The sequence below is a fragment of the Gracilinanus agilis genome, chromosome 1 (assembly GCF_016433145.1).
Source record: "Gracilinanus agilis isolate LMUSP501 chromosome 1, AgileGrace, whole genome shotgun sequence".
NCBI lineage: Eukaryota > Metazoa > Chordata > Mammalia > Didelphimorphia > Didelphidae > Gracilinanus > Gracilinanus agilis.
In genome coordinates this window covers 540566405-540583486 of record NC_058130.1, presented here as the reverse complement: position 1 = coordinate 540583486, position 17082 = coordinate 540566405, and the positions used below count along the sequence as shown (strand labels likewise).

General features: G+C 37.5%; 1 protein-coding gene across 1 annotated transcript in view; it reads left to right on the top strand.

Moving 5' to 3' along the window:
* LAMA3 (laminin subunit alpha 3) overlaps positions 1–17082 on the top strand; it is a 337939-nt gene that overhangs the window by 120628 nt on the left and 200229 nt on the right. The window contains exons 12-14 of the mRNA XM_044682964.1: positions 3720–3758; positions 3920–4057; positions 9096–9230. Coding sequence (XP_044538899.1) covers positions 3720–3758; positions 3920–4057; positions 9096–9230 — 312 coding nt within the window. The remainder of the gene's footprint in view (positions 1–3719; positions 3759–3919; positions 4058–9095; positions 9231–17082) is intronic.

Genomic DNA, 17082 nt, shown 5'->3' with positions numbered 1-17082 from the left:
AATCCCTCAGACCCCTAGTTAAGAGCCCCTGCCTTAGCTCCAGAAGGTAGAATTGAAGCAATTGGTAGAAGTATAGAGAGGAAGATTCTGATTTCACATAAGGAAAAAGGTCTTAACAGTTTAACTGTCTAAAAAGAGAATTTGCTGCATTGAGAAGGACTGATTTCCTATTCTTGGAAGTGTTTAAGGAGAAGCTGATCTAGTGAATGTTTCCATTCAGGTCATGAATTGGACCAGATTCCTTCAGAGAACTCTTCTAAGCCTAAATTTTCTGTAATTCTTTTATTTTCAAAGGAGAGAAAGATGGAAATGAGTCAGTCTTATGAAGGAGAGAATATTTCAGTAAGGGCATTTTAGAAGAAACATCAAGAGGAGGGTAAAGTAAAGGAAAAAAGGGCACGTTATATTCAGGATACATGATCACCTTGGCTTTGACATAGGTTATGAGAATTAGGAGGCTAGATGATATCAATTCAGTAGTTTTGAGATAAGAGTTGGGCTTGGAACCAGGGGCCAAGCAAGACATGATAGAGGCACAGGGATACTTCAGCCTACCACTTAAACATCAGAGTTTGTTCTAGAACATTAAAATTTAGAGGAATAAAGCTCACTTAAAATAGTAAGCTACTAGATGCCATCCTTTACCCTCTTGTAGCCATATTCTAGATGAAGAGACAGATTCTATAGTTGAAGGCAATAATCATTAGCCTCAAGAGTATTTGCTCTTCTTCATCCTTCCTGTCTCTCCACGAGCATCCTCGAATTCCCCTCCAGTCTTTGTCTTTCCCTACCTCCAACTCCTTCTTCCAACACAAAGGAGAATTCTAGGATCTTTTCTTCATCCCATTGGAACTTGTCTTGACGTATTGACTTTGAGGGTATATTTCATGTTGCTTGTCTCAAATATATTTTGGGAATATTATTCTGGATTAATTTATTAATTAAAAAGCATTTTATTCATCACTTATTATTTGTCAAACACTGTGCTAAGCATTTGGAATATTTATATTCCAAATAAACAAAAATCTCTGACCTCCAGGAGCATACATTCTAGTAGAGGATGATAACACTGGATAGGAAACAATCCCCAGAAAAGGGAGTTTTGTTCAGGAGCTCTATAAATCAGAGTGTGTGGGTAGGGGAGTAGGGAGGGAGATAGTCACTTGCTCTGAGGCAGGCAGATGGTGAGAATGGTTAGTGGATGGTTGGGTGGGATGTAAAATTGAAGCAGTCTGGCATCTGTTGTTGTTCAATTGTGCTGACTCTCTGTGACCCCATTTGGAATTTTCTTGGCAAAGATACTGATGTGGTTTGTCATTTCTTCTCCAGCTTATTTTATAGATGAGGAAACTGAGGCAAACAGGATTAAGTGATTTGCCCAAGGTCACACAACTAGTTAGTGTAGAAGGCTCAACCTGAATGCAAGTGACCTAAGGCAAATTGTTAAACATCTCTAGACCTTAGTTTCCTCATCTGTAAAATGAAGGGGTTAAACAAAACTGGCCTTTAAGTTCTCTTTCATGCTATCTTGATTGGAGAGAATTCACTATAGAACTGTGCTTTTCCCCTCCATGATCTTCCAGCTATGCAGCCTACTGCTACCCTATCCAATCGGACCTTCACTTCTTGCCTTGGGACCATGCTATTCAGAACCCATTATATCTGTACCACCCCATCCCCTGGACTATGCTTTAATATTACCTTCATGGCATGCTACTATGGACAGAAAACTGTACTCCCCCTTCTATTTTATGCTCTGTGCCAAGGAATTAACTTCATACTACCATAGCTTTGGGAAAAGACATGTCAATCAGATGCTCTATAGATCAACTCTGTGGTCAAAACAACATTCTCTGGCCACCATTCCCCCTCTACTGTATATGTATTTTATCCTTTTTAGATTATAAGCTCCTTGAGGGCAGGGATTGTCTGTTTTGTATTTATATCCCCAGTGCTTAACAGTGCCTGGCCCATGGTAAGTGAACTTAAGGAATGCTTTTCATTTATTCTAATTCTAGAGCTGGGCAGCTGAGTGGCACAGTGGACAGAATGCCCAGCTTAGTGTCAGAAGGACTCATCTTCTTGAGTTCAAATCTGACCTCAGGCACTTACTAGCTATATGACTCTGCGCAGGTCACTTAACCACTTTTGCCTTAGTTTCCTCATTTGTAAAATGAACTGGAAATTCACTCCGGTATCTCAGGCAAGAAAATCCCAAGTGCAGTCATGAAGAGTCAAACATGCCTGAAAAACAACTGAATTACGTTCTAGATCTATAATCTTAAATCCTTTTTGCTTCATCCAGTGCCCTTCTTAGCCTTCTTCTGATTCCCCTTCTCTCCAGCACATTCCTTAGCAGAATTCCAAAACTGTAGAGAGAGGTTCTTCATCCAGGAGTTCCTTAGCCATTTAGGATAAATAGAGCAATCAGCTTAGAGTCTGGTAGACCCGAATTAATCTGGACTCACATATTTACTAGCTCTGTGACCCATGGCAAGTCAGTTAACCTCTGTCTGTCTCAATGACCTCATCTGTGAAATGGAGATAATGATAACTCCTCCATCAGTTGTTTGGAAGATTAAATAAGGTAATATTTGTGAAGCACTTAGAACAGCACCTGCTTGCCACGTGATAGACATCTTTCCTTCCCCTTCTCCTCATGTGTGCTTTGAGACAGATTTTCGTCTGCTCCTCACTCATGGATCTTAGCTGAAATCTCTTTCCCAAGTCTTACCCCTAGCATACCCCAACACTTTCTTTCCTTTTTCAACTTGCTGGTGAAAGGGCAAAGAAGCAATGAATCATCTAAAGTTAGAAACAAGTTGAGAAACAGAAAAACTCCATCAACTCTATTAACAGCCTCTGAACCATGCAGAGGTGATTGGTGTAAAGATTGTACTAGTCAAGGAGCTGCTAGTGGATTCAGTGGATCAAGAGTCAGGCCTAGAGATGGGAAGTCCTGGGTTCAAATCTGGCCTCAAACACTTCCTAGCTGTGTGGTCCTGGGCAAGTCACTTAATCCCCATTACCTAGCCCTTACTGCTCTTCTGCCTCAGAACAGATCAATTTTAAGTCAGAAGGTAAGGTTTTTTTTTTTTTAAGGATTGTGTCAATTAGTCAACAAACATTGATTAAGACCTTACATTTCTTGTCACTCTTTTGAATGAACAATCTTTGTTCACTCATTAAATATATGCAAATCCCTCTGTACTGGTTATTGTTGGAATTGTTTAGGTTTTTTCAGTCATATTTTACTCCATTTGGAGTTTCCTTGGCAAAGATCCTGGAATGGTTTACCATTTTCTTCTTCAGTTCATTTTACAGATAATGAAACCGAGGCCAATAGGGTTCACTGACTTGCCCAGGGTCACACAGCTAATATATACTTGAGTATTTAAACTCAGGTCTTCCTGACTCCAGGTCTAGTGCTCTATCCCTGCACCCTCTGATTTCCCAAAATCATTGATATTGTCCAGTAGCCATCACTTCCTGTTCTTACATATGGATTTCCTTTCTTTAAAAATATATTCTACCAAATTAGGAAAATAACACTGTATTAAAAACTGAATTGCAGTGTACTAGTAAAGGAGCCCTTAACGGAAGCATCCTTGGGCTATGAAGAGAATGGTATTCTAGAATACTTTAGAACTACTTAAATAAAAATAAAATGTGTGTGTGTGTTTCCTTTAGTATTTCATATATTTTTCTTCTGGTTATAGATGGTTGTCCACCAGGATTCTTTGGACCTCAGTGCCAAGGTAAATTTCTACTTAGATTAGATCCCAGGTCTTAATTTTTATAGATAGATAGATAATTTTTATAGTTTTAATAGATATAATGCATAGATATATGATGGTGCACATGGAGGATGAAAGTACTCATATTTCCTTTTTTTTTTTTAATTCTTGTCACTTTTCAGCTTGTCAGTGCTATAGCATAGGAGCAGCACCTGGTGACTGTGATAGGAAGACTGGGAGGTGCTTCTGTCAACCTGGATTTCATGGTTTCTCTTGTGAAGAATGTGCAGTTGGATATTTCCACTATCCCTTCTGTCAGAGTAAGCAGCATGACTTGGGGAAAGGGAGTGTGCCTGGGTTATCTAAGTATCCCAATTTGGCATTTTTTTTTGGTGGGGAAAATTAGATTTAAAAACAAATTATTTTTATTATCATGCAAAATACACTTCCATATTGGTCATTATTGTAAAAACACTCACACTCATACAAAATCAAAACCCCCAAATAAAACCATATATATAATCATGCTCAAGATCCAATGCTTTGATCCATATCCATCCAACTCCAATAGCTCTTTCTCTGGATATCATGATTTTTTAATCATTATTGTGTGAGTGAAAAGAATTCTGTCCTGTTATTTCCTTTTCATAACTAATACAGCCAAATCTCAATAATCTAGGAGGCACAGGGAAAAAAGAGAGGGTCTGATTTAGTCGAGTTTTGTACTTCTCTTTAGTTTTAGCCTTGGTGGAAAATCTTTTTAAGATAAAGTAGTCCACTTTGTTGATTGAAATAAGTGGAGTGCAGTAAGTGGAACTGAGTCTTTCTTTGATAACTGACTGGGGGGGGGGGAGGTGGAAGAGGGCTTGGAGTGCCTTAGAGCAATAAATCCCACTGAGTGACAATGGTCATTGTATAGTACTGTGGAAGTAGGAAGTGTAGGAGGGTGAGTTGAATGTGTACTGATCCAGCACATATCCTGTGAATTGTTGGGTTGAGTTTACGTGTGTGTGTGTGTGTGTGTGTGTGTAAGCATAAAATCCCTGGGGAGCACAAGCAAAACAGAGATCTAATTATAACATCCTGAAAAATGAGTGGGTCAAAGAACCCATTGTAGAAGTAATGAATAATTTTGTGAAACACTCCATCTCAGCTCCAGGCATTCTCTTTGGGTGTCTCTGGTGCTTGGAATGTCCTCTCTCCTCTGCTTGGGCTCCTGATCTCTTAGGTCCCAACTAAAATCCCTCTTCCAGGAAGCCTCCCCCAGCCCCTCTTAATTCCAGTGCTTTCCCTCTGTTAATTATTTCCTATTTATCCTGTCTATATATATTTGTTTGCCTATTGTCTCCCCCATTAAATATGAAGCTCCTTGAGGGCAAACACTGTCTTTTGCCTCTTCTTATGTCCACAGTGCTTAGCACCTAATGGATACATGATAAGTGCTTATTAGTTGATTGATTAGAAGAAAATTATAATGATGAGAGAGCATGCCAAAATTTTGAGGATGCAACTAATGTAGCCTTGAGAGAAAAAGTAATATCGCCGATAAATATATGAACAAAATAAAAACAGAAAGAATTTCTGAACTGAATATGCAATTAGAACATTAAAAATCAACAAATAAACCAACCAAAATAAGTAGAAAAATGATATCTTGGAAGATATAAGACTAATCAATTACAAGGAAAAAAAGACTATAGAATTGACACAATTAAAAGCTAATTCTTTGAAAAGAATGACATAAATGACATAATTGCTTAATATTTTAAGCAGCCTAATTTTTTAAAATGTGAAAAAATTAAATTAAAAAATATTTTAATGCACAAAATAAATCTCTGATGCCACTTTTCTAATCAACTCTTTCTTCTAAAAATCAAGGCCAGAAAGATTCTATTCCCTTCAGAATTATAGTTAATTAAGTTCCTGATTGTTTGAGGTTTCATTTTAAGCTTTAGTAGCTTAAAACTGCACTAAGATTTTTTTTTGTAGAAGCTTTGCATCTTGTAGAAGAAGCTTTGCATCTTTAAAAAAATAATAGAAAGCAGATTTGAGAAGTTTTTAATAGCATGACATGCATGATTTTTATTGTAAGTCTTAAAATTAATATTCAATGCCTCCAAAGTATGATATTTATAAGGATTTTATTAAAGCACAGGGAAAGAATCCCAATTCACCCTTACCACACCATCTCCTCTCCAAAACGCCCTGTCACCATGCCCACAACAACCATATCAAAACAGCTCGCGAAACCCACAACCAATAGGAAAAGGCTTAAGGAATTATGGGTATGGTGAAAGGGAGTTTGGGTAATGTAGTTTAAAGGGGTACAAGGTCTTTTCAACTTTACATTCCCCCCTGTGATCCTTTGGGAGACAAGTCTCCCCAATGGATCATGAAAACATAATTAAGTTAAAGTTTACAATAATTCAGAGATAAAAGGGAAATAAAAGGGAGAAAGAACAAAACTAATGTTCGGTGCATTGACAAAAGCCATTTAGGGGGCAGTCCCCTTTTCTGGCATAAAGTGTCTATTCAAAATAAATACATTCAACCCCCCAAAGTTCAAATTCACCATGTCTCGAAATTCACTCTGGATCTTTTGGTGCAGTTTATGGTCTCTGCATGCATCTTCATGGTGTCTTCGGGATTTGGGGAGGTAGTCTTCTGTTCTAAATTAGGGTCAAATTTAAGTCCAAATTTACAGAAATAACATAGTCCCCCAGAGGAGAACAACTTTACATTTTCCCCCTGAGGAAAAAACAGGGATACACATTGGAATCACACAGGAATACATGGTCAAGGCATAAAGTATATGAATCAATTCTCAAAACATCAAAAAGTCCAAAGAAAAATAAAAAGGAAACAAGAAAAAATAACCTCTGAGGAAAATACAGGATATTAAAAAATGTGAAAAGAAAAAATTCTAGGAACAAGAAAAAGGAAAAAAATTCACAAATCAAAGCAGGTTCCTGTAGCAATCCATGTCCCATAAGCTTTGTAACAACAATCACTCACTAACCCAATTTAGCAGCCAGGACTACAGTAAGTTGTCACATCATGAAAGAAATGGAAAAAGGAGACTAGATCTCAAGACAAATGGGAAATAGTATTTCCCGGCGCAACACTTTTCTTCACTTTCAGAGATAATGGAGCCAGAACAATTCGATGTCAAGAACTTGATATCAAGTGCAGTACAAGGAAGTCCTACATCTTAACATATGCTAAGCGTTGCAACCTCAAGTCTCACATAGGACAAGTCTTTGCGTAGAATGTCATCAATCCCTGTAGGATTAGTTTGGTCTCTTTCCTTTATGTGTTCATTTGCACTTTACAGGTCAAAAACTCTGTGTTCCTTTGTGGTCCGATTTTCCTAGGATTAGACATAGCCATCGAGCAAAAGTCTCATAATAATTAAATAACTAGTGGCAGGTTTCTATAGTCCAAAGCTTTTTGGATATAAATTTATATGTTAGGCAAATGGACATCTTAGCTTATTCTTATTGCAAAAATCAAAACGGTCAAGAGTCTATTTAATGCTGGTGACATGCTTCAAATGTAAAAAATGAGAGAAAAGGAAAAAAAATCCAATACTGTATTGCACATGTAGGATGAGGATTTTGCCATCTCCACAGAATCCAGACAATAAACCTGTTTGGTGAAGACACCATGAAGATGCCTGAAGAGCCTTCACTGGATCATGAAGATCCAAATTTGAACTTTGGGGTACAGTTGATTTGAACTATGGGGAGTTGAATGAGTTGAATGCATTTGTTTTGAATGTTCACTCTTATGCCAATAGGGGACTGCCCCAAGTTGGTTTTTCGTCAATGCAGCTAGTTTTTATCGTCTTTTCTTTTATCCCCAATTTTCTGTAATTTAGAAGTCGACTATGATTTTAAGATCCACTGAAAAAGACCAGTCTTTTTCACCGGATCTCAAGGGGGGTAATGTGTTATTTAGAATTTCTGGGGTTCTATTTAGAAGTATTAAGCCTCAAAATATGTAGATATATGACAACTTCCTGTGGACATGTGGAGGACTTTGAAACTACATTTTCCATGGTCTTACGGGTTTCCTGTTTTGGATGACATCTTCAAGGTAAAGCCCAGCTTTAAATATTGGGAAGTCAGTTTTGACTTCCTCTTTGCTATCTGAGCGCATGCTCCCTTTTGCTACACAGACAAGACGAGGGAAGGTAGGGAACGTAATGTTTGAGGCGGCAATTTGAAACTTTTACAGGCACGTGGTCGATTTTATTCTACCAACATGGGCCTAAATAAAATATTAGTTTTCCTCATAATAGCAGCCTTTATCATTTTTAATAATTACATTTATTTAGTCATTTTCAGTCATGTCTGTCTCTTTGTGACCCCAGTTGGAGTTTTCTTGGCAAAAATATTAGCATGGTTTGCTATTTCCTTCTTCAGGTCATTTTATAGATGAAGAAATTGAGGCAAACTGGGTTATAAGCGATTTAGCTAGGGTCACATAGATAGTAAGCATCTGAGACTAGATTTGAACTCAGGTCTTCCTGATTCTGAGCCCAGCCCTTTATCCACATCTCCATCTAGTTGCCTTCATGCATGAGCAGTCCTATTGAAACCATGGATATCACTTCCCATTCTTGCACATGGATTTCCTTTTCTTAAAAATATATTTTACTAAATTAGAAAAATGTCATTATGTTGAAGAACTGTCAGGCACAATTGTGAAGAACTCAAGACAAAGAATGCTAGCCACCTCCAGAGAAAGATCACTTGGAATTGGAATGGAGATCAAGGCATTCTATTTTTCACTTTAATTTATTTGTGTTTTCATTTGGGGGTTTTGATTTCACGTGAGTATTCTTTTACACCAATGACCAATATGGAAGTATGTTTTACATGATGATAATGTATAGCCTAGATCAAATTACTTGCCATCTCCAAAGTAGGGGGAAGGAAGGGAGGTGAGAGTGGGAGACAATTTGTATCTTATGAGTTCAGAAAATGTATGCTGATAATTGTTATTATGTATAATTGGGATAATATGATATTTAAGGGGGAAAAAAGAAAGACTTTCATCGAAAAGTAAAAAAACTAAAAGAAAGAAAACCTGTTGAATAGTTTTAGTTTATCTGCTATTGCCATTTTGCAATTGGTGATACATTATTAAAACCAAATCCTGGGTAAAATCACAAAACTCACTTTCTTTTGAACATTGTTCCTATAGAACTAACTGCTCACATGTAATGTTGTTTTACTTAACAGCCTCTTAATTTTCTGGAATCATTTAAAATTAGTCAGAGTATGCCTCTAAGTAAGCACAACCACTAAAACTGGAGGTTTCCCCTGAAGTGTTCTCACTTTTTTTTTATAGGATGTGAATGTAATTCAGTCGGTGTTATCTCTGAAATATGTGATTTCCATGGGAAATGTCTTTGCCGTTTTGGAGTTGGTGGCCCTAAGTGTGACAGCTGTAGTTCAGGTTTCTATTCTTTTCCTGCTTGTCAAGGTCAGTGCGCAAATCTTTTCATTGGCTCATTTATATATCTGTGGAAACAAGGATCATTTATTTTATAGAAATGCAGCAGATGTTTTTACTGAATTGGTTAATCTGGACTTTAATTAAATTAATTTAGACTCATAATATTCCTGAGTAATCAGCATCTGGAAAGTCCTGGTTCAAGGAGTTGCCAATTTAAGTAGCCTTGACTTACTGACATAGGATTATTCTAGCTAGTCTGCCTTCCTTCTCCTACCCTGGATACCACAAGGGATTTCAGAGAGTCAGAGTATTTAGAGCAGGAAGGGACTTTAGAAATCAAAATTTTGCCAACATGGAAATGGAAGTCTCTAGAAGGCAAGTGACCTTTCCAAAGTCATACCTGCAAGTTGTTGATAGCAAGGGAGAAAGAACTGAAATCTCCTGGAACCCAACTACCCTAACTGTTATTTCTTCCTTCTTAATAACTCTTTATTCTCTCCTCTTCTCCCTGGTAAGCCCTGAGCTCTGTCTTCTCATCCTGCCCCCCAGGTGCCTGACTATGCTGGGGTATGGATTTTATAGTAAACGGATGGGCCATGCTGTTTTGTACATTTGTCCAGAACATTGCTTTTCCATGGTAATCACAGTCCCAAGTAGGAAACAACCCAATTTCCTGGTGAGAATACTCAATGGCTCACTACAAGTAATTACAAATTTTTTCTTGCATTTTTCTTGATACTTTTTCTTATATCATATTCATCTCTCTCTCTCTCTCTCTCTCTCTCTCTCTCTCTCTCTCTCTCTCTCTCTCTCTCTCCATCTCTCTGTCTCTATCCCAGAGAATTAGCCTTTGTAACAAAGATTTAAAAAGAAAGAGAAAAAAAAAGCAGTTCAACAAATTTAACTAACATTTTGACTCTGTTTGATAGTCTATTCACAATATATAGTCCACACCTCCAATCCCCCAGCTCTGCAATGAAGGAAAGGAGGTACATTTTTCCAGCTCTTTTCCTAGAGCAAGCTTTGATAGTATAATTGCAATGTTCCCTTTTATTTTTTATTTATTTATTGTTTTAGGGCCCTTACGTTCCGAATTGGAGTCAATACTGTGTATTGGCTCCAAGGCAGAAGAGTGGTAAGGGCTAGGCAATGGGGGTCAAGTGACCTGCCCAGGGTCACACAGCTGGGAGGTGTCTGAGGCCGGATTTGAATCTAGGACCTCCCATCTCTAGGCCTGACTCTCAATCCTCTGAGCTATCCAACTGCCCCCTCCATTTTATTTTATTGGCTTTTCCATTTAGTCTTTTGAAGTCATTGTGCATATCATTTGCCTCGTTCTGATGACTTCACTCCTCTTGGGCTTTTCTGAATACTCATCATTTTTTATGGCTCAACAATATCCCATTACATCCATATGCCATAATTTGTTTATCCATCTCCCAATTGTAGTACATTTACCATGTCCAAGTCTTTGCTTACAGAAAAAAAGATGTCATTCAAGTTTAAAAACAAATCATTTAAATCTGGCCTCAGGCTCGTCCTAGCTGCGTGACCCAGGGCAAGTCATTTAACTCTCCCATTGCCAATCCCTTACCACTCTTCTGCATTGGGACCAATCCCAAGATGGAAGGTGAAGGTCTAAAAAACAAAATAAATCATTTGAGAAGGGTATCATGGGTTTGTTATGAAAATCAAATGGTATGTAAAATGCTTGGCATATAGTAGAAATCAATCATTGCTTGTTCTTTTCCCTAATTCCTCTACAGTTTAAATTTTTTAAAAACTTTAATGATAAGACACATAGTAAATGCTTAACAAATGCTTGTTCTTTTCCCCACTGATCTTATACTTTTTTTTAGATAATGATAAATAGCTAATTCTCTTTCTAATTGTCTTGATTTTCCATTATATTGTTAGTTGAACAAAGTAATATTGATATTTGGCTAGAGTCCTTCAGAAATTTTAGCTTCCTGCACACCCAAAACCCTTTGGGTCATCCTCATAGAAATTAAGCCAATTGTTTTTTTAAACATTTATTAATATTTATTTTTTAGAAAAGTTAACATGGTTACATGATTCATGCTCTTACTTTCCCCTTCACCCCCCAACTCCCCCGCCTCCACCATGGCTGATGTGTATTTTCACTGGTTTCAACATGTGTCATTGATCAAGACCTATTTCCAAATTGTTGATAGTTGCATTGGTGTGGTCATTTAGTGTCTACATCCCCAATCATGTCCACCTCAACCCATGTGTTCAAGTAGTTGTTTTTCTTCTGTTTCCACTCCTGCAGTTCTTCCTCTGAATGTGGGTAGTGTTCTTTTCCAAAAGTCCTTCAGAATTGTCCTGGGTCATTGCATTGCTGCTAGTACAGAAGTCCATTACATTCGATTTTACCACAGTGTATCAGTCTCTGTGTACAATGTTCTTCTGGCTCTGCTCCTTTCGCTCTGCATCAATTCCTGGAGGTCTTTCCAGTTCACATGGAATTCCTCCAGTTTATTATTCCTTTTAGCACAATAGTATTCGATCACCAGCATATACCACAATTTGTTCAGCCATTCCCCAATTGAAGGACATACCTTCATTTTCCAGTTTTTTGCCACCACAAAAAGTGCAGCTATAAATAAGCCAATTGTTTTTTAGAAAACCACTATCTGCAAATATATTCTTTTTTTCTTAATTTATTTGTTTGTTGGTCACATTAGAATTCCCAGTTATCTCCCTCTCTCCCGTCCCCTCACTAAAGAAGGCATCATTTGACAAAAATTATTCATCTATAAAATGTTTTTCTTGTTTCTGTTTATCCTTTCTTTCTCTGGAGGTGGACATTCACAAGTTATTCTTCAAATATTAATTCTGTAGCTTCAAATAATGTTCTCTTGGTTGTACATATTTTTATTTTTTTATAAATTATGTAGGTATTTCCATGTTGTTTTGTAATTAACCTGTTCATTGTTTCTTATGACATAGTAGTATTCCATCACAATCATATGTCACTTGTTCAGCTACTTCCTAATTGATGAGCATCCCCTCAATTTCCACTTTTTTGCTGCCACAAAGAGAGCTGCTCTAAATATTTTAGAACATAAAGGTTCTTTTTCCTTTTTCCCTGATCACCTTGCAAAACATACCTAAAAGTGATATTGTTGGGTCTAGGGATATATTTGCAACTATATTAGTACAAAAAAATTAGAAATTGACTTTTACCCCAGATAATTAAAGTAAAATCATTTTATTATAGAATTTCTCCTTTTTAAAAAGAAAGTCACTTGAATGTATAATTTAAAGTTTTCCTCACGGTTCTATAGGCAGAATCAGTGTAATCACACCTCTATTAAATTAGGATTTAATAATGCTTTTCCTGATTTTTTTTTTAAAATTGAAGTCAGGATTCTTTAAAGTTTGAATTTCTCTTCTTGGTTCTATCTTTGTTACATCTGGCTTTCTGCTTTAAGTTCTTCTCCTCTTGCATGTCTGCCAAAACTGCCCGGCTCCACCCTGCTGGGCTCACACAGGCACCAAGATGGCACAAATGCAGCCTGATAGCTTGACAGCTGCTTGAAGGGCAGAAAAGACAGCCAAGAGATGACTCCTGGCCCCTCCACAGCTGGTTATTTAGCATCAACTTTCCTGGATTTTTGGAATCATTTAAGGTGGGGGAAGGAATAGGGGCACCACTTTGGGAGCTTCAGTGGAATTCTTTTCCCCTTCTGCTCCTGAGTTCTCCTCCCTCCTCCCTTGATTGTGGATTTAGGTAAGAATGATAAGTGGAGGGGTAGCTAGGGGTTCAAAGGATTTCTAGAATCAGGCTTGGGGTTGAGTTCAAATGTAGCCTCAGATTTATGGAAAAGAACACTACCCACATTCAGAAGAAGAACTACAGGAGAGGAAACACAGAAGAAAAACAACTGGTTGAACACTTAGGTTGATGCAGACATGATTTGGGGATGTAGACCAGAAACGACCACCCCAGTGCAACTATCAATAATATGGAAATAAGTCTTGATTGATGATACATGTTAAAACCAGTGGAAATGTGCATTGGCTATGGGGTGAGGAGTTTGAGGGGGTGAAGGGGAAAGTAAAAACATGAATCATGTAATGATGGAAAATTTTTCTAAAAATAAAAAAAAAATCTATGGAAAAAAATAAAAAATAAAAACAAATGTAGCCTCAGAGAGTTCCTTGCTAAGAGACCCCGGGCAAGTCACTTAACCCTATTGCCTATCCCTTATTGCTCTTCTGCCTTGGCAATGATACTTATAATAATTCTAAGATAGAAGGTAGGGGTTTTAAATTTAAAAAAAATTAAGAATGATAAGTGGATTTGAAACTAATTGAATGATTCATTATTAATTTGGAAGGAGATTTTTTAGCGGAAAATCCTAAGGATCCACTCTTGGCCCTTTAATGTCATTTTTATCAATGCCTTGAATGGTGATCTAGATGGCACACTCATCAGAGGTACTGATGACACAAATATAGGCGAAATAGCAAAGGGCTTTTCTCTCTCTCTCTTTTAAAACCCTTACTTTTTGTCTTGGAACCAATTGGTTCCAAGGTGGAAGAGTGATAAGGATTAGGCAGTTGGGGTTAAGTGACTTATCCAGGGTCACACAGTTAGGAATTGACAAAGGTCAAATTTGAACCCAAGACCTCCAGTCTCTAGGCCTGGTAAGGTCATTTTCAGAAAGATCTGGACAGATTAGAACATCTGGACCAATTAAATACATAAGATGAAATTTAAGAGAGATAAATGTAAAGTTGTTTTTTAGCAATTAACTTCATAAATAGAAGAGAAAGGATGAGTAACTAAATAACTATTTATCTTAAAAAGAGCCAGGTATTTTAGTGGACTATAAGATCAATTTGAGTTGGTAATGTGACATGACATTAAGAAAAGTAATGAGGTCTTTTTTTTTTAAACCCTTAACTTCTGTGTATTGGCTCCTAGGTGGAAGAGTGGTAAGGGTGGGCAATGGGGGTCAAGTGACCTGCCCAGGGTCACACAGATGGGAAGTGTCTGAGGCCGGATTTGAACCTAGGACCTCCCATCTCTAGGCCTGACTCTCAATCCACTGAGCTACCTAGCTGCCCCCAGTAATGAGGTCTTAATGAGACATTCATGCTTTAATTGGAGCACACCAGGAGGTTAGTGTTCTATTCTAGGTGTTCACATATAGGAAAGGCATTGATAAACTAGACAGTGCCTAGAGGACAGCAACCAGAAAAGTGTAGATCCTTGAGGTGATGTTATATGAAGATGGTTGAAAGAACTGGGCACATTTATGCTTATAACAGAGAAGATTAATGGACACATGGAGGGAAAGTCTAAGAACTCTTACAAAGCATTTATTTGTTTGTTTGTTTGTTTCTTTCTTTCTTTGTCCTTAATTACATGAAAAATAATTTTAGCTGCCATTTTTAAAAAATCTGAGTCAAATTATTACTTTCTCCTTACTTCCTAAGATGGCAAGCAATCTGATTGTATCTGTATAATAGTGTAAAACATTTTTCCATACTCATCCTTTTGTGAAAGAGAACTTTAAAAAATGGAATAAAAATGAAGAAATAAAGTGAGATAGAGTATAGTTTGGTCTGCATTCAGGCTTGATCACTTCTTTCTCTTCACATGGATGGCATTTTTCATCTTGAGTCCTTGAGGATTTTCTTGGATCACTGTATTGCTAGGAACAGCTAAGTCATATACAAATATTCATCATATAATATTGCTATTGCTGTGTACAATGTTCTGGTTCTGCTCACTTCACTCTGCGTCAGTTTATGTAGATCTTTCCAGACTTTTCTTAAATTATCCTTCTTATAATTTCTTATAGTACAGCAGTAGTCTATTGTAATCATATACCACAACTTGTCTAGTCATTCCCCAATTGATGGATATCCCCTCAGTTTCTAATTTTTTGCTACCACAAAAAGAACTGCTATAAATATTTCTGTACAGACAGATCCCTTCTCCCTTTTAAAAATCTCTTTGAGAGACAAATTGAGTATTGGCAGATCAAAGGATATACGCAGTTTTAAAGCTCTTTGAGCATAGTTCTGTCGCTCTCCTGAATGGTTGGATTTGTTCGCAATACCATCAGTGCAGTGCATTAGTGTCCCAATTTTGCCACATCCCCTCCAAGCATTTAGTTGTTTTCCTTTTCTGTCATTTTAGCCAATCTGATAGGTGTGAGGTAGTATCTCAGTTTTGTTTTAATGTGCATTTCTCTAATCAAGAGTGATTTAGAGCATTTTTTCATATGATTACATATAGCCTTGATTTCTTCATCTGAAAACTGCCCATTCATATCCTTTTTTGTAATGTATTTAAAAGGAAGAGGAAATGGATTTGTTCTGTGTGGCTGCAGAGGGCAGAACTGGGACCAAAGGTTGGAATTTTCAAGGAGGTCAATTTAGGGTTGGCATCAGGGAAAACATCCAAAAGATGAACAGACTACATAAGGTAGCAGATTCTCCTCAAATGGAGGTTTTCAATCAAAGACTGGATGATTATATGCCAGGTGTGTTGCAGAGGGATTTTTTTTTCAGGTATAGTTTGTCCCTAAGAAGGTTTCCAACTCTAAAAATCTGTTGTTTTTGTTGTTTTGTTACCAACTCTTTGTGACCCTATTTGGGGTTTTGTTGGCAAGGATATTGGAGTGGTTTGCCATTTGTTTCTCCAGCATATTTTACAGATGAGGAAACTGAGGCAAACAAGGCTAAGTGAATTGCCCAAGGTCATTCAACTGGTAATTGTCTGAGGCCAGATTTGAACTCATGAAGATGAACCTTCCTGACTTCAGGCCCAGCACTCTAATACCTGTGCAACCATTAGAAATTTTATACTTGGGTAAAGAAGGGAGGGAACAGAGAAGGAGGAATCTTTCTAATTCCTCATGCTTCATATTCTGTTTTAATGTATATTCAATACTAGGTTAAAAATGGCTGGTTCTAATACCACTTTACTAAGGTGTATAAGAGCAGTCAGTATTTTGCCTCAATCCTCAAACTTAGTTTAAAAGCTCCCCCTCCTTCCTCCACTGCAGTTTCTTTAAGGGTGTGGTGGTCTACCCTGCAGTTTGTGCCTTTAGGTTTTGAACAGTTAGTTCTGGAAGCAATTGAAATAACCAAAAAGTGATGCTTGTTTTTCCTTTCTTATTCTGCCTGGAACTCTCCACCCCTATCCCTTGCCTTCCCCCCTGAACCTCCACCTTTGTAATTATCTTTGTCTAGCCTCTGTGATCTTTTCTGAAGAGTGGGGTGGAAGAGAGAATGATTAAGTCAAGAGAAGCTTTAAATCAGGTCAACATGCACTGAATTCTTATATCAGGTAGTCCATGAAGTTCTTGGGGGTAGGGGTGGGGGCAAAGTTCCTGTTGCCGTGCTCTTCAGAATTGGTAAAATCCTCCTAATTTTTCCTGCCAACACAGAACTCTAGTTTTATGTTTTATATTAAATCCCTTTAATGCACTCCAGACTTCACTGAGAGCACAATGCTTTGCTTTTTAAAATCATTTGGTGCTTGATTCAATCAAGTTCTCAGATTTTTGTTCTTAAAGGTAGAGTATAAAGAATCTTTTCAGATAGTGCTTCAAAAAGTACTTATACTTAAAAAAAAAGACATTCATCCTTGCTGTTGCAAGTGTTTTCAAAGATGCATGTATATGATATCCTGAGGGCAATGAAGTTGTCAGTAGTATTACTGAAAACTGGCTCCAGTGTGGAGTCCTTTACAATTAAGTTTCTGTTTCTAGGAGTGTTGGGATACATCATTAATTATCTAGCCTGGTTTCTCAATTTTACCCAAGGGGCTTCTTCCTGGCATGAAGTAATTAGGTGGGTCTCAAGAATAGGGCATGGTAAATTGGATCAG